Genomic DNA, 25,585 nt, shown 5'->3' on the forward strand with positions numbered 1-25,585 from the left:
AATAAACATCCCCCATCTCTTGTGCTCTACTCAGTCCCCTACCTTCTCCTGAGGATAAATAATCTCCTCCACTGACCAATGCAAAGCCACTAACAGATAATAATAAAGCTCATTTGTGTCTGCTTACGAGGAGAAATTACGCATTATCCATTCTTAGAGGATAGACAGCTCGACACATGGCTGGGATGGACGAGAGAAAAGGGGAAACCATCCATTCATGACCTGTGTGTGTTTGGGATTATGATCTGAGGCAATAATGACGCTTTCTTCACTTTCCACTGCAGGTATAAATGTTTCTCATAGCCTGTAGTATTAAAAATAGCATTAGGTGCTTGGTGATCTCTTGTATTCGCTGAGGAGTTGCCTATTTTCTTTACCTTTGCATAGTTTTAAATGGCCATTGTTTTATCCGCTGCAATGTTATTGTGTTTCTACTTCAATGTGGATAGCTTTCTATTGTTCTTTGATCTTCTTGTTCAGTCAAGATGGCTGTCATACCCCCTGCCTCTCTATGTTTATTCTGAACGATTTCGAAAGTTGCCTTGGAAAACACCAAAATATGTCAACTCCTCACTTTTTTTCCCCCCTTAAGACCATTCCATTTAACATCCAGCAGAGGGAGTTGCTGGATATCAAATTTATTCACAGAAACGTTTGTGAAACAATCTGCAGTTTAGATTGTGCCATTTGAATTTGCTTTCCAGTTTATATATCATGGAACATCCCCTACATTCTGTTGCTGCATGTCATTTCTTGACATAGACCTGATGTACAACATATTTAGATTCTAATATGTCGAATTCACATATGAGCAGACATCTCATTACAGATGTGGGTCAGATCTGGACAGTTTATGAGGTTTCAGGATTTGTTTATCATATTTCAAGATTTCTCTAATTATCAGCATTGGTCAAATGCAGTAAAGTATTTATTGGCATAACAAGCAAGCAAAGTTACATGTTTCCTTCATAGATAACCAAGTCAAACAGTTGACTCTGTTGGTCGATTTAAGAGCAACAAAAATGGCACCAGCAGGAAATGAGGGATTAAAAGACCAAAAGATATTTTTTGTTGAGATTCTACTAAATGATGCAGTTTCATCCAGTTGCATAATTGTGTCACCATGCAACTACCCTGAAAATTAGTTGGCAGTCCAACTTTTGTTTAACAGCGTGCCAAATTAGTCGATGGGCAGGCAGTATGCAAACATGATGAAATAGACCTAATGTACAACATATTTAGATTCTAATATATGAGCAGGCAACGACTTACAGTGACTTTGCACAACAGTGGGGCATATCTGGACAGTTTATAAGGTTGGACTGTGGACACCTTTTTAATTATACGAGTCAAGCAGAATCTTAGATGTAATATTTGGGCAGAGCTAATCAGGTGCGCTACTCCAAGAAAACTAGTTCTGAGCAGACTGAAAGTGGTGTTCACTCTGTGTAATTTCTGTTTTTCTGCCTTTTCATCACTCTCCTCCTGAGTACCTGTTTGCACCCTGCTCGGACTTTACTGTCTCCCCTGTCAGACACACTGAGCCTCATCTGGTGGGACACCCTTTGGCATTCCGCTGGCTAACTTTAGCTTCACAGCTTGCATGGTTTCTCTAAGCTTTTGTTTTTTTGGGTTGTGGTGTGCTAAAGTAGATTTACCTTCAATAACCATTTATTAAATCACTATCCATTAGACTGAGGCTTCAAGAGCTGGCTGCATTAAGCCTGATTATGGGATACCCAGCAGTGGAAAAGGGTCTATGTGTCAAGTGTGTCATCGAGTGATTTATATCCCTGGCTGGGATCTCTGTCTTGTCAGTCGGGAGTAAGCCACGGAGAGGAGAGAGAAGCACTCTGAACTACAGGTTTAATTATTTTCGAATTGTGAATCCAAAAGTTTATCGTTATGCCTGGGCTCTGCTACTCTCGAGGGTTTCTGTGTAATATTGTCACCCTCTAAGGATCCCTTTTTCAATCACTTGAGGCTTCAACATGGACACCAAGGGCCCGAGTGGCACCTTTAAAAGGTCATCCCTTAAACGCAGCACATCTGACTCACAGAAGGTAAGATGAAGCCCTAAGAAACCAATGTCATTCTCAACAGGTACCTTTATATCACCACATAGTGCATCCTGCACTGTTTTGAATTCATTAAATTATTCTGTATCTACTTTCCTCTTCTTGAAGCATAATGGCATTTATCTTGGGATTGAATTGAGTATTTCTTGTTGTCCTCAGGTTTATGAATGAAATGACAGCTGCATGTTATCTTTATTGCTTTGTTGAGCATTTATTGCATCTAGAAAACGTATGACCCTTTTGACTATTTGTGTTTCACAGCGTGTCACACAACACTACTTGGAGCAGGCCCAAACTGCAGTCATTTTCGAGCCTTTCCCTTAAGCATAAAGACAGGCACCACTCGAGAGTGCTGGTCATGTCCTTTTGTACATATAGTATGCATTCCCAACCCTTTAAAGTCAGAGTTAAGTGGTGTTTAAAGCTGAGCCTCCACTTTTTCCTGTACAGAACTTTAATCCTTTATAATGGCCCCACTGTGGATGGCCACAGTTGTAACAGATTAGGGACTCATATCCTCCTAAACTCTGCTTTCATGTGATTAACAAATTCCTGTTAACATGAAAGCAAGATTGATTTAATTCTTTTATCTTTTCCTGCTCCAAATCTACGAACAATATATCCTGGAATGATCGCGCACATTCAACAAATGAACTCAGTTTGTATTGCCTTTGTAGATTCCTACAAACAAGAGCAGTGATGAAATCCTGTGGAGGACCATCCTCAATTTTATACCTGAAAGCCGGTAGTTTTCAAAAATAGATTAAGTTAAAAAAAATAAGCATGAACTGAAATTTGAACTTTCACATGTTGTGGATGGTACTGTGCGTACCATACCCACAATCTCCATGAAATAGCTGTAAATGTTTCTGTTTTTGAGAAGCGGAGCTAAATCCTCCTCGCATGATGTCAACGGTTTTGTGACATTTCCAAAATAATCTACTGTGACAGCTTTATATACGTCATGGCATTATTTGGTGATCTTAATATTCTTTGTTTAATCTGCGGCCTTTTCACATGAGGTTTTGCCCTTTACCGCAAGCAGCAATGCTGTGAAGTGAACAGCGCTACCCTTTTGATGAGATCCATTGCATTGCCTAAAATAAGCTCAGGGAAGAACACCTCGGAAATAACAATGTCAGTCTTATGACAGTCTTCGATCAAAGATTATTCTTCTTTGTCCAAATACGAGACATAAACGTACTCACTCTCCGTGGTTCATGGTATGGAGTGAGATTTATCTTTAATTCATAGAAATTTGTTTTATTGTAATTAAGAAATAGGTTGTAAAAAAGCCCAGCTTGTGGTTTTAACTGCCCAAGAGAGTAAATTCAGTTGATTGTGTTCTGATTTTATTACCCTGTAGCCATTAATGGAATTAGCAAGGTGGTCTGAAAGCCTCTGCTGTCTGATGGCTGTGAAATTTTTTTGATGAGTTTTGTGCTGACATAAATTATAAACTATTTAGATTAAAACTGCAAAGGCACAACCAGCATAAATGTGATTAACAAACCCAATGATATTCACTGGGTTTGCAAGCTCATATGACTGTGTGATGCAAGCATCAGGCACAGGTCAAGTGAGGGCCAACAATCCTTAAAAAGCTTTAGGGCTCAGGACCTAAAGCTGAGCCCTAAATTCAGTTTTAAAGGCCGAGGCACAGCCGATTCCTTTGTGTTGAGAAAGCTCATGAAAAATATAAATTAAACTGTCTTCATATGTTACAAAAGAGCATTGAAAGGTTTCTCGTTGTTGAGGCGCAAAACCCATTTCCAGAAAGGTTTGCAAGTTTTCTAAAGTGAACCAAAAACCAAAACCTGGCAGACACAAATACAAAAGAAATTGCTTTCAGTTTTTACTCGCTAAAACCTTTTTCTCCAAAACTCAAATTTGATGTGCTCATTAAAAAAAGTTGTGAATAAACAAAGAAAGACAGAAAAGTTTTTAGACTATACAAATAACCCTGTTCGGGAAAATTCCACAATCATCAGATTAACTTGTGACTGGTGAGGGTGTCAGGATTGGGTATAAAAGGAGCATCCATCAAAGGCTTAGTCTTTACAAGGAAGGTTGGGTCATAGCTCACCACTTTGTGTCAAACTTGGTCAGAGAAGAATCAGCTCGTTGAAAAACAAGTTACCTCTAAAAATCACAAGTACACAAGTTTTGTGTCTCAACATCTACAGTGCAGAATTTTGTAAAAAGATGAATGATTTGGGGGTTAAATCTCAGTGGATCCATCCGTGACATGAAGGCCAAGGATGAAAGCTTTAATCAAATCAAAGGATTTTATACAAAAAGATGATTTTGCTGACTCTGGAGTTCAATGGCGGGTGTAAGAGTGATTGTGTGTAGCAATGCAAGTCTGCATCTGCAGTATGAAAACACACGTGTGTGTCAGTGGAAATTTAAAAGAACAGCCACAAAAAGGAGATTATTTCAACACGCAGATGGCCAATTGTTTGGGCAAATATTAGGGCTTTGATGTCGTGTTCGGGACACATTGCACAAAGATTCTGAAAGCTCATGTGAATGCACTCAACGGTCGACAGGATAATGATCCAAGCAAGCCCAAAAATCCACCACGGGCAAAAATAAGAAACATGAGCATTTAGTTTTTGGAAACGGCCCTCACAGCCCCATAATTTTTTAATAAAAGGCAAATTTTTTACGTGTTACTTTCTTTGCATAAAAAGATGGAAAAAAGCAACTCCATATCTGACACTTATTGGCCATCAGTTTACGACCTGTATTGGTATTGCATAAAACCACAATGAAAACCTAAAACTGTCGGAGAAAATGTTTCAAGTTTGCACATTGAGAATCGTTAGCTTACAAGATCTACCTTCAACCTGTTTGTACGGTGATGAAAATACTCAACTTTCATAAGAAACAGAATTGATACTGCCGTTGCTAGCTTCAAATTCTTAAATTTAATTCAGCCTCTTTCTCAGTCAGGCTTTCCTTCGGGGAAAACAGAAAAACAGCAGCTTTAAAACATGTCTTATGACTCCCTCAACTCTTGGGGATAATCAGTGACATGTTGGACTCGTGATGGCTAACTGGATTTTCAAACTCAAGAGGACAATGAGAGCATTTACAAACAGGGCTCACTGAAAACAGTTAGCTTCACAGTTGATGCAAATTTGCCTATTCGGAGCAGGGAACTTGTGCGTGTTGCTTTGTCAAAATATCTTCTCCCCTCGAGACAAAAGCACATAAAAGGCAAATTTATTTTCAATTCATTTGGCTTGACCAGGAGCCTGAACTATCTTTTTTAGACTGTAAAAGAGGACTTTATGGGTTTCCTTCCTGTCACAGTGCATCAGGCTCTAACCACACTGCCATTCAATACCAAAGCCAAGCAATTAGTTGCTTTTATCTTCAACCCTGGTGACATCACATTCCTCATAGAACCCCAAAATCTTCTATGAACCATTTCACTTATGTGTTGATGAGGCTTTTGTTAGACAAAGTCTGCTGTTACTTCATTATTCTTTAGAATGTGGTCTTTTTAACACCACAGGATGTAAACAATAATTAGTTTGAAAGTAAGCAAAACTTCTCCATATGACTTTTAGGGATGAATAGTGTAATTGTCGTTTAACTGGAACAAATTGGCTGTGATCTAGTTGTCGTTAAGCTCTGGGTCAGGAGACCCGACCCATGTGATTCTAGTACAAAAAGGAATTAATGTATGGCATACTGTGTGGATGTCGTGCATGTGTTTTGACTAAAGTATATCCACTGGGTCATTAAAATTGTATAAATAGAACTCATCAAGAGAATTAGAAGAGATGTGCGCTTTAAACCAGAGCAGTTAACTGTGTTAGAGCCTCATGCAATGTCAAAGTTTGAGGAAAAAACATAATTTCATCAGTCCAGCTAATGAAATATACTTTTTACGTATCTACTCAGCATGCCAGCAGTCATTAATTTCCCCCTCACACAACTTGTCTTTGTTTTCTGCGATCATTTTACTTCCAAAAAGTATTGCATGTTGAAAATGAATGTTGTCTTTTGTTCCAAGGCTTGTCTTAAACCGTGTTAATTTGGTTGGTGTGACACAATCTGATCCTGCAGTGTCTAATTCTTCAGGGTCTTTATTGGTAAGTGCTCAAAGGCAGCTCTTAACGAGCCAGCTGCTTGTTAACTAGATTTTGGTTTTAATTGCTGTGGTTAATGAGTTTAAGTAAGCTGAAATAACTGCGTCATACCGGCCAAACCCTTCTGGAAATGTACTTTGTTTTGTTCGGCTATAATTAACATTAAGACACGTTTTTTGGGGTTTTTTTTTATTATTTAATTCAGAGCAAGACAATAAGTGGGGAAGTTGGTGGATGTCAGGCTTCCTTCACATTGTCTCTCCGTGTCATCAACCACCAAACTGTTCTCTTTTTTTCAATCAGTTACAATCAGGCTAAAACTGCTCCCCAACCATAAAAGGTGTACTTATGAAATCATTCACATGAGGAAGGTTTTAAGCAGATGTGCACTACTTTGTATTTGTTAGCTCCATCTCAGCCTCTTGCTCACCTAATGCCTTTCAGTTGTTGATAATGTCGATAAGAATGTATTTGGTAAGAGCTTGTAAAGAATTTGCAATTTGCAAATAACTGGTGATTTTCAGACAGCAGATAGTAAGATTAAAGACTATTTATAAAATGAAATGAATGATCATCTCACATTACCATCATTAGAAAGCAAGATTACGAGGATATTGAGTAGCTGGTCTGCTGAGTCCCCCCCAAAAAAGACATGGAGGGTGGAAATAGAGATTAAGTGCAATTAGCATTGACTGACCTTGCCCCCAACTGGACACCAGTCATGTCTTAACAAGGTGCTTTACAAAAGAATGCCTGCATCCAATTCACTCAATTATGCAAATTTGGTTGAAATCAAAGTAGTTGAGGTAGAGGGGGGTGAAAATGTTTCAAATGAAAGGTTGGGGAGCCTCCGAGCATGACTGCGTTGCTTTTAGGTTGGACACTCTACTCCGTCTCCTCACACAAGCTAAGATCCTCCACACTCTGAAGTGAACACAAAGAAAGGAGTTTCAACAAATTGGGAGATTAGGGGCCAGTAATCAAAGTAGATTTATTGTGCTTTGTTCAAGCGAAGGATGAAAATACCCTGTGGGCATGGAGAAGGGGTCATGGGACTCCCAAAAGGATTACCTTGAACTGGAGTCATGAGACTTGGGCGAACAAAGACCTTGCTCACATGCTCATCATATTAACTGGCCCTCATAAAGTGAAGAAGTTTCATGTCCTGTGGGATTCAATGAGAGCACTTGACTGGGAGTGCAGCTGCAGAGGAAAACTCAACTTGTGGAGCAGCAGGCTGTAGACTTCCCTTCAACTTTCAAGCCTCAATCTGCAGCAGTACTAGAGATAGGACTCTGAGGCTTCGCTCGAGGATTGTGTGTAAGTGTAGTTTTCAACAGCAACTCTTTTTCAAACTTATTCTTATCACTTTTTTTTCAGACAGAATCAGTTAAATATATCCAAATGGAAACAGATGGGTTTGATTTGTAGAGCCTGGAAAGTGAATTCAGATGAGTAAAATGTGAGCAGGCAGCACTGCGGGAGCTCTGGGTGCTTAATGATGCATCATAACTCTGGACGGAAATATGCCAAGACAAGGCCAACGAAGAAAAAAAAAAAGAACTCTCTTCAAGAGTACAATATATAGAAATATTTTCGCAAAAATGTACCTACCCAGGTAAAATAATTCTGTGGATAAATGCAAATACGAAAAGTTGTCTATGATCTACTGCTCAAACAATTTATTGTAAATTGCAATGGCATATCATTTATGCAAAGTTAATAATCATAAATAAATGTTGAATTCATAATGTAGAACCATTGCAGAAAAAGTTATTCAAAGACAACTACATAGGGATTGTTGCTGGTAAAGAAACTACATGAGAAGAACATAGGTTTTCCTCATTTGCATGCGCATGTTGACAGTTTATTACTATTTGTGTTTCCATTATAACTACTTTTATTACTAGATTTGTGGATCAAACAAACTCCTCACAAAGAAAGCAATTCCCGAGGTTTTCTCTGGTCATGAGTTTGAGGCTGCTGAGGCAAACAGGCATGCAACAGAAACTCGAATGTGTTCCGAGCACTTGTGACAGTCACAAGACACCAGCAGATTTACTGTATGGTCTTTAATTTAAACTCATATGACTTCAGGCTGGTCGGTGAAGCTCAAGTAGTGATGTTGAAAGATAATAATGCTATGAAATATTTTGATTTTGTTTCAATTAATTTCCTACCAATTTCTTGGAAAGTGTTGCTTCCAGTTATTCAGTTTTAATTGGGCTGCCACTGTTAACAAAGGCCCTCAGAGAAACTTTGCTTTGTACTCTCTGTTTTTTTTTTTGTTTTTTTTATGGCGCTGGAAGAAGATCAGACAGCTGTCCGAACAGGACTCGAACAACGTGTGCAGACACTGTACTTTTTGTGTGATGCTTTTCACTTACTGCGCCAGTAAGAGTCCACAGAGTTGTCAGCATCAGCTGCAGTAAAGTAAACTCAGGATTCACAGAAAATACTCGACCTCAGTGTGTGAACTATATGCAAACTGCATTTAGCCTGTTTTGTATTCTTTGGGGAAGCACTAATACTAATTTCTCCTCTCTGTCACTTAATGTTTTCTATTTTGCAAATAGTCCCCATCTTTTAGCCAGGATTACTACAAAGAGGATTTTGATAGTGAAACTCCCAGTGATGGCACGGCAGCATATAATGCAAGATAACACTTTTGTCACGTTTTGTTTTCACAGGCACAGAGAGCTTGGATTGAGAGGACATTTGTCAAAAGAGAATGCGTTCACATATTTCCCAGCAAGGACCCAACCAGGTAATGTTGGTCTTCGAAAAGAACATGAAACAATCACTTGTGGTAGATGGATTACGTGGGAGAGAATTGTTTTGTGTGAAAAATAAGATCTAAAGTGTAAAAGCAAAACAACTTTTTCTGGCAAATTTAGCCACGGGAACATTCCCGTTGCCACAGATGGATTTTGACAAAGAAATTTGAATGTTTATTAAAAAAAAAAAAAAAAAAAAAAACAGACAACAATAACATTAGGTAAAATTAGATTACAAAGATAATGGTTCGAATAGTTGTCACTCTGGAATAAAGGTTGCTCTCTTGACAACTGGGCCCTTGTTTATATAATACATACCTCATGACAGGGACATATAAGGAAGTTAATATATTAATTGTGTGGAAGAATTCAACTTAACTTTTCATTCTAGTTTATCTCTTGAAATCATTTTTATGTATGAATTTTGGCAACTGCCCTGAACACTGACGTGCAGCCCCTTCCTTTGCAGAGGCACACGTTTCCCAGAAATGGGCACACTCATGAAAGAAGCTGTGGAATGCCACTCATTCACTGTGAGCTGCAGTTTATAACCTTCTGTGATCTGTGGTCTACTCTAGATGTGCCTGTGGTCAGTTGGTAACTCAGCATGTGGCCATCCCTCCTGGAGCCAAGTCATTAGAAGAAGCAACGCCGCTGGTGCAGATTGACGCCCCAAATGACAAATGGAGTGTGATAAAGCACACCAGGACGTACCCGACAGACTCCTTTGGGCTCATCGAGTTCCAGGGAGGAGGGTTCATCAACAAGGCCATGGTGAGGCTCCGCCACTGAAAATTATGTCTGCGTTTACATTGTTGTTCCATGAAAGAAAGACATCTCCGAAGAGAGTGGAGATGAGTTTTTTCCATATTGTTTACATGGTCGAAAACATGCAGAATTTATTGCCGAATTGATGTCAAAGGGTTGATAAGCAATATATTTATTTCACAGTACATTCGGGTTTCATATGACACCAAGCCTGACAACCTCTTGCACTTGATGGTGAAGGATTGGCAACTTGAGCTACCCACTTTGCTCATCTCCGTACACGGAGGTCTTCAGAACTTTGACCTCCAGCCCAAACTCAAGCAAGTGTTTGGCAAAGGCCTGATCAAGGCGGCTGTCACCACAGGAGCTTGGATCTTCACAGGTGGAGTCAACACGGGTAGGATGCCTACTGTTCAGGAGAACGCTTTTAATGTTCACTTAACAAATGTGAGCTTTTGACATTAGAAGATTGCCTTTGGTCTAAATTCTCATCACATAATGCTTATCCCGCAATTTCCCGGGGGAGGTTTGACCGACCCATTGTCACAGGTTTAAGCTCTATAATTAAAGCTTTTGCTGGAAAAATCGGCCTAAATAGCAATCTGTGTGTATTTTGCATGCAGCTTCCACAGTATGTTCCATGATGCAGCCCTGTTAGTTATATAAAAGAGTTATCATTCATATTGAACTATTCTGCTGATCTCAATTTAGGGGTGATTCGTCACGTTGGAGATGCTTTAAAAGACCATTCCTCCAAGTCACGAGGAAAGGTGTGTGCAATAGGAATTGCCCCATGGGGGATCTTGGAGAACAAAGAGGATCTCATTGGAAAAGATGTAAGCGTTGCCTTTCTTTTTTTGTGCTTTTACAGCATATCTACATAGGCTTTTCAAAGATTTTACTCCAATTTATTGTTCATTCTCAAGGTAACTAGACCCTATCAAACCATGGCAAACCCACTGAGCAAGCTTGCAGTGCTCAACAACAGCCACTCACACTTCATCCTCACCGACAACGCAACCTGTGGAAAGTATGGCTCTGAGGTCAAACTCCGTCGACTGCTGGAGAAGCACATCTCCCTGCAGAAGATCAACACTCGTAAGTCACACAGTGCTCTGCAGAAATCATGCAACATTCTCCATCCTGTATGGTGTGAGTTTGAGCCAGAATCTTGTTGGACAAGCGGCTGGAGAGCTCCTCTGTGACCTGTGGGCTTCCCTTTGTCATCCTATGCCTGGGGCTCATTTAAGGCAGGGACAGCAAAGGGATGCTCAGCTGTCACCACTGACTTCACTCCATCTTCCCTCTGGTTTGTCTGTTCGCTCATCACATCAAACTCTGTTCCACCATATCAGTCTAAAACTTATGCTATTTGTAGGTGAAATTTTGGGAATAAACTGATTTGATGGAGGTCCTCCTGTGTGTTCCAGGTTTGGGTCAGGGGGTTCCTCTGGTGTGTCTGATAGTGGAGGGAGGTCCCAATGTTATCTCCATTGCCCTGGAGAGCCTGAGGGATGAGCCTCCCATACCAGTGGTAGTATGTGATGGCAGCGGCCGCGCTTCTGACATCATATCTTTTGCCCACAAGTTCTCGGAGGATGGAGGGTGAAGTCTTAATTTACTTATCTTGTTACAATATCCTGATATTGTAAATAATTTTTTTTTGAAAAATGGAGAATCATTTCTTAATACTCTCCTCCAGCCTGGTTAATGATGACGTCAGAGACCAACTTTTAGTGACTATTCAGAAGACGTTCAATTATACCAAAAGCCAGTCCCAGCAGATCCTGCTCATGGTAATGGAGTGCATGAAGAAAAGGGAACTGGTGAGTAGCGGTGAAGGTGTTAATGCTCCTCATTTTTAAAATGATCTTCCATTTGTGATTGATAAATCTCATGATCAATAAACATGTTTGAGTTTGAAGCATCTGGTCTCCATTGTCATTCATCTGTTCGACCCTTTTGTGTGTACCTCCATTAACATGCTGAATAAACATAATCCCAACAACACGCTTGTCATTTCTCCCTTTGAGGTCATTTCTCCCTTTGAGGTCATGTCTGCAGGCCGACCATAAAGCTTCTATATGCATGTAAGCATCTAAGCACCATCCTATAAAATGACTCTGCAGCGTTAAACTCCTTACTTTCATGTAAACAATACGGGTCAGCGCTGATCCTGCTTAGAGTCTGCACAGATAGCAGACTAATCCAAGAGCTGAGTGTTTCTCTAAAGAGTTTGCTAAAAATTTTAAACAGCAGCAGCATTTGCTCACCTCTGGCACATTCCTCCATAAGTTATATGATACATACTTTGTAATACCCAGCTCTTATAATCTGTTAACTCCGTACATTTGGATGGGAAAGATCAGTGCACACTACAGCCTGCTTAGTAGAGGCTCTTACTTCATGTATTCACAGAAAGCATGCAGTACACAGATGGAGGAGCGGCTCTATCTCCCTAATCCTCAAACACATCCCTCTCTCCAGTCAGAGTTTTATCATTTCACCAGCGACTTTGCTCTATATGTTCGAGATGTTCTAGACTGCATAATACTCTGACAGACCCAGATAAGCAACGCTAACAGCTTTTTCAAAGATCATACCACTTTGAGCATTTTTTTAATATACCATTTAGCTTTCACTTATTCTCAATCTGGGCAATCTGGCAGAACCAAGATGTGAGCTCTTAACACACAACTAAGCGGCCTCGATGCTGCCTGCTCTTATGCTAAAGTGCCATAACTAATTCACCTACAGGTGAATCAGTATCACAATCTTGTCCCCACATAATCCTTTCATCCTAAGTGCATCCAATGTGCACAGCTGGTTCAGACAAATAACAACACAGATTTTCAGGAATGAAGATGGTTTAACCCCAGGATACTATTTAAAAAGTCTCTGTTTGCCTAAAACCAAAACACACAACGTACCATACAACTGCACAAAGGAGTAACAGAAGTTTTTAACACTCAAACTGATGTGGGATGCTGATTATTAACGCATGCTAAGGTCAACTCTGAAACCTCTGGTACTGTGCCACATATTCAGACAAATCTAATCCCATCCACCACGGCAGCACATGTGACAGACCTGTCAGCGTAATTTCATTTGACATAGTTGAGTCTATAACAAGGAAAGTGCTATCACTCTGTCAAATGAGCAAATGGTCGTTTGTGCCCATAAGGTCGATCGCAGACCTGAAATGAGAAGCTCTGCAGAAAACTTGTCAGTTATTCATTCATTCCTCCCTTCATTCATTTATGAATTCTGTTGGTGACCACTTGAACACATACGGTGAACACTTATATCCTAACCCCTGGAATTACTTCTCTATACACTTTTTTTCCTTCTCTCATGTAGATCACAGTGTTTCGAATGGGGTCTGAGGGACAACAAGATATTGAAATGGCCATCCTTACTGCCTTGTTAAAAGGTATCCCCAAACTGCATCCCAAAATCTCACCATAAGTTGAAAACAACTGGAAAGCATGAACACTTGTTCATGCTTTCCAGTGCTGGCAGGAATTTAAATATAGAGATTTTTTGTTTTTAATGAATGAGGATTCCAAAGGTTATAAAGCAGCAGCAACTCATCTAACCATTATGACACACCATATTTTACAAATGTTAGAGATGTGAGCATTAGTCTTTGAGGAAAGCAGCCCATACACTTCTTGAGCCTGTTTCAAGTAAAAATATACAAATCAAATCAACTTAAGTTGAAATAAGTTCCCTATACTGCTTTAAAAAAAAAAAAAGCCCTTTTTATTGCCAACTGCTCAACTTGAACCTTCTAACCCTGAATGTGGATAATACACTGCGTTATTGATGAATGCTCTTTGGAAATTAAACCACCGATAACTTAAGGTTAGTGCAAGAATCCTTAATGTCCTCGATCAAATGGCATGAGATGTCAAGGAGGCAATACCTCCGCCGTACTGGCTGTTTCTATACTGCTGGTTGGTGATGTCTATTTTCTTCATTCATCTAAATAGCAATCTATTAAATCAGATAAGTTAAACTACAGTTTCAAATAACACATTTCCTTTCCAGCAAAATCCCGACAAAAAAATGGATGAACTTTTAAACTGAGCAGCAATGAGTCCTCAGTGAAATCCTTTTTTGAAATCTGGTGTTGTACAAAGGACCTCTTCTAACTGAGTGAGCTTCGACACACAGCTGTGAGTGAGCTGTGAGTGTGAAAGAAAAAAAAGCAGACCGGTGCAAGAAGCTTCTAGATAGCTACAAGAAACGTTTAGTGGAATTTCCAATTATATATATTAAAATGAAGGGCTGCCAATAATTCTGATCAGCACTGTATTTGTAGGGTGTGTATATGTATGTATATATAGATATTTTTTTGGTTTTTTTTTACATTTTATGATATTCTTTTCTGTCACTGCATGCTACATATAGCTGCTCTCCTCAGCTCTCTTCCTCTCTTTATTCAGGCACAAATGCTTCAGCACCGGACCAGCTCAGTTTGGCTCTGGCCTGGAACAGAGTGGATATTGCCCGAAATCACATCTTTGTCTACGGTCACAATTTACCAGTGAGTTGTCCTCACAAATCAATCAGCCTATGGAAATGCTCTGCAACTGCTAAACTGCGCATGATGCGTGTTGTTTGGCATTTAATGAAAGAATCTACTTTGGCAAAATAAAGAAAAAGTTTCAAATCGGGTTAATAAAAAGCTCCCTTTCACCTCAGAAATGTGCTATTCTTATAATCAAATTTGCTTGGAATGTGTGACTGTGTCTGTGCAGAATGATGCATTTGCAGTTTTTGATTGTTGGAACAGGAAGTTTAAACGAAACTACAAGTCTTCACTGCACATATACTGACACTGAACATTTCACTTGCTTCTATCTTGCAATAAAGATATAGACTTAAAGTCATTTGAAAAGATCAATTAAAGAGAAAGAGCAGATGAAATTGATGAAATTAAGCTTTCTTTGTAAAAATAATTCAGTAAATAAATCAATTTGAAAGCTAGTGTGCTCACTTCGCACAGTATGCGGTGCAGGACAGAACCATCTTGCATTAAGAGAGCTGTGTTTTTCAAATACAAATACTGATAACAAAAAAAAAAAAAAAGGAGACTGACATATTTATGTTTCCATAAGGAGGAGTTACAGCTTTTTTCATTCTTTGATTTCTGCCTGGTCAGCCTGCTGGAGCCATCACCAACACTACAGCTGGTGCAGTTCAAACTCAGGAGAAACAGAGGAGCCCAGCCAGCGCTCCTCGCAACAAGGCCCGCGGCAAAAAGGGAAAGGGTAAAGGAAAGGCAAAACCCGAACCCCCAGAGGAAACTGATCCAAGGAAGCTGGAGATGATTCGCTGGGTGAGAATGTGGTTTATAAAAAGAGAGCTTGAGGTGGAAATTTGAGAGAGTCTTATATGTTACTTTCTCTCAGGTAAACTCTCTAGAGCAGGCCATGATGGATGCTCTGGTGCTGGACAGAGTGGACTTTGTCAAACTGCTCCTTGAGAATGGTGTCAATATTCACCACTTCCTCACCATTCCAAGGCTGGAGGAGTTATACAACACGGTAGGTGCCAGAAACTGCTAAAAGGAAACATAGAGTTCTGATGGGCGGCTGCAAACTGAAATGCCAAGTCTTAAAAACGTGAGAAAAGGCCTACATGTGTATCTAACCTTCTCTTCTCTCAGAAACTCGGCCCTGCAAACACACTGCATGTTGTGGTCAGGGATGTCAAAAAGGTGAAAAATCTTTTCCACAATTTTAAACAGGCAGCATCTATCATTTTAGAGTATTTAAGGTTTTGCTTCACATTGAGAAACTTTGAGATATTCATACGAATGACTGGTGATTCTGCAGGGAAACCTTCCTCCAGATTATCAGATCACTTTGATTGATATTGGTCTAGTGCTGGAATACCTCATGGGGGGAGCTTACAGGAGCAATTACACAAGGAAGGCTTTCCGCAACCTGTACAACAATCTATATGGTTTAAAAAGGGTACGTGTGGATGAAAAAAAAATCGTTTTGAGAAATGGCTTGTTCAACAAGCAAGAGTTGATATTAAATACAATCTTCTGTTCTCCTACTGCAGCCAAAAGCTTTGAAACTCCTGGGAATGGAGGTGAGGTTTACTTTTCACGAGAAAATACTTTCATCTCTTGCTTCAATCAAACCAAAAAGGGTTAACTATTCCATCATCAACTTTTCTATGATTTTTTTTTCAGGACGATGAGCCCAGGGGCAAGAAAAAGGGCAAAAAGAAGAAGGAGGAAGAGGTAGAAATTGACGTGGATGACCCTGAGGTTTGTCGATTCAAGTATCCGTTCCATGAGCTGATGGTGTGGGCGGTGCTGCTGAAGCGTCAGAAGATGTCGCTGTTCCTCTGGCAGCGTGGGGAGGAGGCCATGGCAAAGGCTCTGGTGGCTTGCAAACTGTATAAGGCCATGGCCCATGACTGCTCAGAGAGTGAGCTGGTGGATGACATCTCCCAGGACCTGGAGAACAACTCTAAGTCAGTGCGAAAGATCAACACAAAACACACTTTTCCAGTATTAACATGTTTTTTTTCTTTTTCTGTGCATCACAGCTTAGACTCAAATACTCATTTTCCCTCTACGGCGTTATAGTTTGCTCAAACTCTTTTCTAAAGTTATTAATATGATGAACAAATATTATGATTGCGGTGTCCCTTTCATAGAGAATTTGGCCAGCTGGCCTACGAGCTCTTGGACCAGTCCTACAAGCATGACGAACAGGTGGCCATGAAACTTCTTACATATGAGCTGGTTAACTGGAGTAACTCGACCTGTCTGAAGCTGGCAGTGGCTGCAAAGCAACGTGACTTCATCGCTCACACCTGCAGCCAGATGCTGCTCACTGATATGTGGATGGGCTGCTTAAGGATTGGAAAAAACCCTGGCCTCAAGGTTGACATGAAAACAACTCTTGCCATTAAGCTATCATTAAAAACAGTTCACAGTAAGAAAAAGCAACTGAATAGCTCATTACTAAAGCTATGATATCTGATTTAGGTTATTCTGGGAATCATCTTTCCTCCTCTGATTCTGCTGTTGGACTTCCGTATTGGAGATGATGCTTCCTATCAATCACCTGGAGGCAAAGAAGAGGGAAAAGACAAGGATGACGACACAAAATCAAGCAAGGTACCGGTTCATATTGACTTCTCCAGATCTTCTGATTCATTTTCTCTCATGCTCTGTTTTCAGAATGCAAGATGACAAGCTGAGACTTTGCTGTGATGTTACAGGATCTAAACAATGATGCTACCTCCAGAAAAGGCGACGAGGAGGAGGGCAGCACTAAAATCTGCAAAATCCCCATTGGCAAAAGAATCTTTGAGTTTTACAATGCACCCTTCACCAAATTCTGGTTCAACACCGTAAGTCGCCCTCATGTGCAAGAGAAAAACAAGGCCTTTTAAAAATGACCATAAGTTGAATACCAACTAAAACAATTTCATGACTTTGCTCATGACAGATTTCCTATCTGAGTTATCTGATGTTGTATAATTACATTATCCTGGTGAAAATGGAGCGATGGCCATCGCTACAAGAGTGGACTGTTATATCATACATCCTCACCCTTGGGACTGAAAAAGTCAGACAGGTAAAAAAAAAATGCAAACACGGTCTCTTTGACATAGTCACAAAATCATTTGTTAAAACTTTTAATTGACCATGAACACCTGGTTTCTAGATTCTGATGTCAGAGCCAGGGAAGCTGAAGCAAAAGATTAGCGTGTGGATGGAGGAGTACTGGAACATCACAGACCTGGCGGCCATTTCTACCTTCCTTCTGGGGATGATGCTGCGGCTGCAGCCTGAACCATACTTGGGCTACGGCAGAGTCATCTACTGCATCGACATTATCTTCTGGTACATTCGTGTACTCGACATCTTTGGAGTCAACAAATACCTGGGACCCTACGTTATGATGATAGGGAAGATGGTAATGGCAGTATAATCACCAGAAAATGTCCCTATAGTCATGAAAAGCGCCCACTTTGCTCAAATGTCATGCTTGTTTCTTTTCTTTCAGATGATTGATATGATGTACTTTGTGGTGATCATGCTGGTGGTGCTGATGAGTTTTGGGGTGGCTCGACAAGCCATCCTTCACCCAGATGAGGAGCCGACATGGCGCCTAGCCAGAAATATTTTCTACATGCCCTACTGGATGATCTATGGAGAGGTTTTTGCAGACTCGATAGACCGTAAGAGTAGAATTCATAGTAAGATTCTGTTTCCTGATTCAGGGCAGATGATCATTTTTTTCTATTACATTTTTTCAAATTCTGTGATGTTTGGCTACAACATTTGACAATGTAACTCGTCAATACTTTGCCTCCCTCTGGTGGTAGATTTGTAATAACTCTTAATGAAATACAATTCAATGATATTGCATTGAATTTGAGCAGAAAATGGCATCATATATCTCCAAAATTATGATCATCTGCCTTCAAGTTTTTTTTTCTGTTTGTGTTTCTTCTGTCAGGGTGAAGGCAACAAAACAACATTTCAAAAAAAAAAAAAAACAGTAATAGCATTGTCCTTAAATATTAGATGGTAGGTAAAATCTAAATAAAATCATCATGCAATGATTTCCAAATGATTTAAACCAAATGTTTTACTGGAAATTGTTCAAGAACAATGTATTTCTAAGATACAACTGAAGGAAATGTTTACTTATTCCAAACCTGACACCAGCAACATGTTTTTTTCTAAGTTGGGACAAGGGCAAGTCTAGTCTGGAAAAGTTGTGTAAAGCATAAAAAAAAATAAAAAAAATAAAAACTAATTAAATCTTTGTGTACGCAGGAAAAAGGCTGAATACTAGCATTAAACGGCTGCTACCTTCAGACCTCCAGGCAGCACTTCAACAAGGTTATCAGTGATCTAAATTCATTGCTGTATCTACAAATGCAAGTTCAAACTCTTTTATACAAAGAAAAACCTGCATGAATAGATACAGAAATGCCATCACCTTTTCTGGATGTGAGCCCAATTCAGATGACTGATCACCGAGGAGAAATTATAAACTGCTCTGTGGAGTGATAAGTCACAATTTCACACTGTTTTTGTAAATCATGAGCGCTTCATCCTCCAAGCTAAAGAGCACCAAAGGCACTATCAGTGCTGTTCTATAGTATCTTTATAGCCTATAAGCCTCTGACTCATTTAAACTGCCACTGGGAAGTGTTTTAAGAAAGGCCTTATTATTTCATTATTTCAGCAAGACAATGTCAAACCATCCTCTGCAGGTGCTACACCTGTGTGGCTCTTTACTAAGAGTCTGGGTGCTAATGTGGTCTTCCTGCAATTCAGACTTGTAACTCAGTGAAAACTTCTGGTCCATTATGAAATAAAACAATACTTCAAGGGAGGCCTTAAACACTTGAGCAGCTGAGATGCTATTTAAACATGAATGATACAACATTTTGCCCTCAAATCATCAATGTTTAGTTTCCTGTGTTCTCAAACACTTGTGTTTTGTATGAAAAGCATAAGAGATATGTGTTAAAAATGGCCCTTTCCAAGCTCTTTTGAGAGATATTGCTGGCTTCCAGTTCCAAATTCAAAATAAGAGTTTGTTTTTCTGGGAAAAAACAAAAAAAGAAAAGAAAATATCTAAGGTTCAACATTTGATAGTTATCTTTGGATGATTTTTAATTCAATACATGGCTTAAATCATTTTGCAAATCAATGCATCCCGTTTTTATTCTAATTTTTAACACCTTCCTTTTAACAGAACTTTTTTTTGGGGGGGGGGGAGATTTGATTTAAAATATTTTGAAAATAGCACGCTTGAGTCCCTCAGTCTTTCTAATAAATCCTCCACTTCTGATTTTGCTAAACAAGACTGTAAGTTAATCTTACAAACATATTTACCTAAAAATAAATAAATAAAAATTGTGTCCAACTCAGTTTAATGAGACAGAAGTACGGTCCACTCTTTCATGGACGTCAGCTTCACCTTGACAGAAATTTGAGCAAAAAAACCCCACCCTTTCTCTATTGATGCTAATGGTTTCTCCATGTCTCTGTGGGACTGCGCTTTTCTGGGATTTATAAAAGTCTATGCAATGGAAATCAACCGTAAGTAGTCTTTAAGTAAAGGATATTCTAAAATCAGTTTGCTTAATTTTCCAAACAAAATCTACAGTTATCACCTCATTTCCCCACAGCTCCATGTGGAGAACATTTATATGATGAGGATGGGAAGAAACTTCCTCCATGTATCCCTGGCGCCTGGCTCACACCTGCTATTATGGCCTGTTACCTGCTCGTAGCAAACATTCTTCTGGTCAACTTGCTCATTGCAGTCTTCAAGTAAACATTTCCACATCTGCCTGTTTCATATGTTGGAAACATCTACTGTCTGAGTTTGTGCTCACTGGTTTGCATTTTGTCACCCGCAGCAACACTTTCTGTGAAATCAAATCCATTTCCAACCAGGTGTGGAAGTTTCAAAGATATCAGCTAATCATGACTTTCCATGACCGACCAATTCTGCCTCCGCCTCTCATCATCCTCAGCCACCTCTACATCCTCTTCAACAGGCTGTTCCGCCGCTGTGCGAGGAAGAGGCAGGAGGGAGAGCTGGATGAGAAAGACCGCGGCCTCAGTTAGTTTCTTCTGTCTATCAAAACATACATCTGAAATCTGAAGTTACTACATCTTCCTGTTTACTGTTTGAAATTTTATCCTAAGAGACAAAAATAACGACAATAATAACATTAGTTATCCTATTATGTTTTAGGCAACAAGTCTGGACCTGACTAACTTGAAGTCATTTTGTTTCCTTTAGAGCTCAGGCTGAATCCAGAGGAGCTTAAAAGTCTGTATGAGTTTGAGGAACAATGTGTGGAGGAATATTTCCGTGAAAAAGAAGATGAGCAGCAGTCTTCAAGCGATGAACGTATCAAGGTTACTTCAGAGAGGTAAATTGCTACCTCAGTCATATTTGTGAAATTCAAAATCAGTCAGAGTTTTTATAAACTCTCTATTTCTAATGGTCTTGGCAGAGTTGAGAATATGTCAATGCGTCTGGAGGAGGTAAATGAGAGGGAGAATACCATGAAGGCATCCCTGCAGACAGTGGACCTACGCCTGGCCCAGCTGGAGGAGATCCACGGGCGTATGGCAGTCGCCCTGGAAAAGATTGCTGGGGTGGATAGATTGGAGCTGACCAGAACCTTTTCACGAAACTCGTCTGTATGCGATCCCTCCTCTCTCCATCGCCAGAGCAGTATTAACAGTGCTGATGGTTATAGCCTTTATCGCTTCCACATGGACATGGAGGAGTTTGCGTCCAAGCAGAAGGACACAGACGAGAAGGGTGGCCTAGAGCGACAGGGGAGTTTGCGCCACTCCTCCAGTACTTGTGCTCTCAACCCCAAGGAAAGCGCTCAGACCTTAGAGGTCGGTAGTTTGCAGAGATCCCGACCCGGTTCATGCGTGGACATACTTATATCTCCTTGTGAACAAAAGCCCGTCTCTGAAGCATCAAGTCAGGAGATGATAGCCAACACAAAGCAAGACAGCTCAATGCTGCTAGACAGAATAATAGACAAAAACAGACTAAAACCTTTATCCCCTCCAAAAAGGACTAAATCTTTGAAACACTACCCAGTTGAAGACCAACCCACATCTGCTCTGACAAAGAGAAGAGCTATGAGCACCCTCACTGTCAATCCCCCAGATGAACCAGAGCAATCTGCAGAGCCCAATGTGAATGCCACACTTGAGGTAGGAACCGCTTCCTCTCCAAGGAGGGCAAAATCTCTGCAATATCTTCCTGTTGAAAGTCAAAGTGAGATGTCTCCCGTCACAAGGAAGAGGGCTATGAGCAGCATCGTCTACAACCCAGCCGAGAGAGGTGATGATGTGCTTACTAAAACAACAAACCAGGGGTCAGAAAATGTGGAGTGCCAGGTACTTCCCAGCGCTTTGGGCAACGTGCCTAAAAGATCGACAGTCAGAACCCTTACCAAGCAGTTTCAAACTGCCACTGCACCCGCAGAGCTTCAAAAACTGAGTCCGACTGATGCAGCTCCCTCAGAGATCCAGGAAACTCCACCAGAATCAGAACCAGGGGAAGACCAAAAAAGGATGAAGGCCAAGAGAAACCTCTCAGACGCCACCGGGTATCTGACTGTTGAGGATGAAAAGTATGCGCGGTCTCACAGGTCACAGAGCTGTACTGCCAGCGACAGGAGAGAGAAGCCTTCGGTGGTCTCCAAGGAGTCGAGATCCTCCAGCTGCGAAAGAGACGCCACCGAAACCAGCAAGGTGTCAGCTGTTGGACCAGAGAATAAGAGGGAGAAGACGGAGGCAGGGAAGGTGGAAGATGATGCAGAAGAACAGAAAAGAGAGCAATCGATGAAAGCGGGAACAGAAAAATGAAATAGCAAGAAGGGGGGGAATAAAGGATAAGAAGAAGAACAGAACGATATTAGCGAGGTTGAAGCCGAGCTCATCTTCTCTGCATCCGTGTAGGAGCCCGTCCTCACATTAATAACAAAATGTCAGTGATGGGATGATCATTAAAAACGTCAGCATTTTAAGTCATGCTGTTAACATTAGATTTTAATCCATTGTAGTGAAAACCCGCACACTCTTATAAAGACCAACTTTCTTTACTCTTGATACTTTCCATTGTCGTAACATACAGGAGCTTACAGAGACAATCACATTACAGCTTTCCCAAACTGCTACGTTTTCCACTTAGAGATATTAGAAGGAACCTAAAGGATGTCTACTGTTTCAGGAGAAAATACGAAACACATGCATACACAATATGAACAGCAAAAACATTAGCATTCTATATATATAGTTGGCATTTTCTAATACTGTCTGTAAACATTGTTTTTTTTTCAGATCCTGTGAGCTTGGTAGCAACCAGTCAGCGGTCTTCCAACAGCTCTCATGCAAATACTGACAATTGTATTACAGTATTAAGTACGACTTTTAAGAAATAAGCATTTCCTCCACAGTCTCCTTTAAGCAGAAACCTGTGTATGATCCATTAAAAACTGAATGAATAAATAATTGAATACAAAATGTTGCATTTATGCATATTTTTGTCTTTTTTTTCCACAAAACTGAGACTCCTTCAAGGCAGAAAGGAAGCCAGCGCAACTGAAGGCCATAAGCTTAACAATATACATGTATTCACACAGACAAATACAATCAGTGCTGAGACTTTAAAATATGTTGATCTCACAGCATCATCATAGGAAATATGACAACAGGTAGAGTTTATAAAAGGATGCTACGATATATCAAAGAATCTTTGTTTTTGTTTTCCCCATTTATAAGACAATAGTGTGCAACTGATACATATATGTTCTATGATATCTAACAGATGTGTTATAAACGCCAGCAGAATTATTCCCCATTGTGAGCAGGCACTGCAGGTCAAGCTACAAACCACTGCTGTTGATGGGGCACAAGTCTTATGCATGGGCAGATAGAAAAGGAACCAGGCCTCATTCCTCATTGATCCTCTTCTGGTCAGCAGATCAGGGCAGCGTCTCATCCACCCATGAACCGGTGACCTCTGCTCGCAGTAAGGCCCTCGGATTATTAGCAGTGCTGCTGTGGCGAAGAAGCCCGAGAGGCAGGAGTCCTCTAAAACGGAAAGGTCACGCTGGAGATGTGCACACCAGAGGCCAGCGGCCTAAAGGAGCGAGCACTTGAATAATTTAATTCTCTTGGACTTTTTGTCTGTGATCTTGACTGGTTTCCCTGATCCTCCGCCACTGCTGTCAGTCTACCAAGGGAAAGAATGTGATGAAGTCAGCATTAGTCACACCAAGTGTAGCATCTATTTTAAGAGAGTCTCGACTACTTACCGTCTTTGAGCTCAGATTGTGTAATATGTCTCTTCCCATGGTATAAAAAGCCTTCGGTGACAGAAAAAGAAAAGCAGAGGTTCAATCTACACGTCTTGTATATTGGCCATTTGCTGTCTTACTTTCAGGGCAAAAACACTCAACTCACCTCTTCTACGTTTAAGCCAGACTTTGCGCTCGTCTCCAAGAACTTAACCCCATAGTCGATAGCCAGCTAGAGGAGATAAAATCCAATGTTTGGCTCACTGACTGATCAGAAAACTGAATTTGTTTTTACTAATGGCTGGCTGCAGGGACTCACTTTTTCACCTTTGTCTTTAGACACCTGTCTCCTGTCACTCATGTCACATTTGTTGCCCAGGACCATCTTCTCCACATCCGATGAGGCATGCTGAGACAGTTGTAAAGTCTCATTAGAAAAGGCTGATGCAAAACACTGAGCGTCACATGAAATTTTGTCCTATTCAAAACGCTCATTTTACCGGTTATGCATTCATTCATTCGAGAGACAGAGAGAGAGACAGTGTTTTGCTAGTAATAGAAATTCAGAGCTCACCTCTTCAATGTTCCGTATCCAGTTTTTTATGTTGTCAAAGGACTTCTCGTTACAGATGTCATAGACCAACATAATGCCCTGAGAAATCAAAAACACCAAGAAAACCTGAGCTCTGATATGAAAGGGTAAGGCAGATTTACAGTCAAAAGTTGGAAATGAGGGGACTTACCATCGCTCCCCTGTAGTAAGCTGTGGTGATGGTGCGAAACCTCTCCTGCCCTGCAGTGTCCCTGAGCACATGAAGCAAAAAAAAAGCGACCAGGTTCACAAGGAAGCCCTTCTCTCAAAGAGCAGTTACACTTTCACTTTTTCTTAAAAGGGGAAGCCCATTGGAATTTACCACTTACCAAATCTGGAGTTTGACTCGCTTTCCATCCAGCTCTATTGTTCTGATCTTGAAGTCTATCCCTGCATTTGAATACACAAGTCCAGACAGAGCAGCATAAGCTAATGCTTACTGCGCTGATCACTGACATGACATCATCAAAGATGACACCGAGTCAACACAGCAGACAAGGTATTTCCCAAACATGTGATTGTGCCTTGAAACCAAAACATCTAATGTGAAAATGTAGTAGAACATCAGTTAAGATCGCAGCAAAACGAGCAGCAGTAAAATATTATCATGGTGATTATGCAAATTACAACAATATCATAGCAGTACTGATGTGCACAATATAATGTGATAGGCTATAGCTCTCAAAGGTCAAAAGTCTAAACTATATATTTTCCATATTATATCTGGCCTTACTGATAAGCCTACAGAAAATAATGATCATTTGTCTCTCAGTCCCACTGCCCAGCTCTAAGCTAATTTAGAAATAACGGGTCTGCATGATATGAATTAAGAAAAAGAAAAAAACCCAACTTACAGGAATTACTGCTGGTAGAAAATCACCTAATAAGCTCTGTATAACGTTGTGTTTAATAGGTGTGAATTTTCCTTTAGGGGCGTCCGCAGGGTACTCACCTATTGTGGATATGAAGGTGGTATTGAAGGAGTCCTCGCTGAATCTGAACAGCAGACATGTCTTACCGACTCCACTGTCTCCGATGAGCAACAGTTTAAAGAGATAATCGTACGTTTTTGCCATTTAAATGGATCTTGAGCTCTAACGTTATCGATATCCAACGGCGGTCGCGAGCCGGCTGGGATCACCGGTCTGGAAATCAGCTGTCTGTTCGCGACTGGCAGCAGAGCAGACCGGTGCCGTGAAGGGGTGACGTAATACTTAGCTTTGCATCATGGGTAGTGTAGTCCACGGCTTCAATAGATGTAGGCTACAAGAAAAGGAACCGTGGAAAATTAAAGGTTATTTAGATATTCTCCTTTTTAATACGTTCAACAATAAATTGAGCACAATTAAGCGTGCAGAAATCCAAAAGTTCTACTGGAACTGGAGTCACACTCCAAAAAAGGTGTCAAAATTTGGA

The 25,585-nt window shown here is 40.4% G+C and overlaps 2 protein-coding genes across 3 annotated transcripts; one reads left to right on the forward strand and one right to left on the reverse strand.

The window, feature by feature from the left end:
• The first annotated feature begins 1,991 nt into the window (after positions 1-1,991).
• On the forward strand, positions 1,992-22,144 carry trpm1b (transient receptor potential cation channel, subfamily M, member 1b). Its single transcript, XM_075471171.1, has 27 exons — positions 1,992-2,063; positions 8,875-8,951; positions 9,540-9,735; positions 9,913-10,126; positions 10,441-10,565; positions 10,656-10,827; positions 11,160-11,334; positions 11,432-11,555; positions 13,090-13,162; positions 14,181-14,281; positions 14,900-15,076; positions 15,150-15,284; positions 15,407-15,457; positions 15,576-15,716; positions 15,811-15,840; positions 15,944-16,230; positions 16,417-16,645; positions 16,751-16,882; positions 16,987-17,118; positions 17,217-17,345; positions 17,436-17,687; positions 17,778-17,952; positions 19,814-19,834; positions 19,924-20,068; positions 20,158-20,363; positions 20,547-20,679; positions 20,764-22,144. Exons 1-27 carry the CDS (start codon positions 1,992-1,994, stop codon positions 22,142-22,144), a joined length of 5,085 nt encoding a protein of 1,694 aa, XP_075327286.1.
• Positions 22,145-22,358: 214 nt separating this feature from the next.
• On the reverse strand, positions 22,359-25,403 carry LOC142383997 (ras-related protein Rab-8B-like). Of its 2 annotated transcripts, XM_075469896.1 has the most exons (8): positions 25,122-25,401; positions 24,499-24,559; positions 24,321-24,381; positions 24,152-24,229; positions 23,897-23,986; positions 23,744-23,809; positions 23,596-23,646; positions 22,359-23,513 (listed from the first exon to the last, which is right to left on the reverse strand). In XM_075469896.1, exons 1-8 carry the CDS (start codon positions 25,243-25,245, stop codon positions 23,421-23,423), a joined length of 624 nt encoding a protein of 207 aa, XP_075326011.1. In that variant the 5' UTR covers positions 25,246-25,401; the 3' UTR covers positions 22,359-23,420. The 2 variants fall into 2 exon arrangements, with proteins under 2 accessions (XP_075326011.1, XP_075326012.1); XM_075469897.1 differs by lacking the exon at positions 23,596-23,646 and having other exon boundaries at positions 25,122-25,403.
• Positions 25,404-25,585: the final 182 nt, after the last annotated feature.

The sequence above is a fragment of the Odontesthes bonariensis genome, chromosome 7, assembly GCF_027942865.1.
Source record: "Odontesthes bonariensis isolate fOdoBon6 chromosome 7, fOdoBon6.hap1, whole genome shotgun sequence".
NCBI lineage: Eukaryota > Metazoa > Chordata > Actinopteri > Atheriniformes > Atherinopsidae > Odontesthes > Odontesthes bonariensis.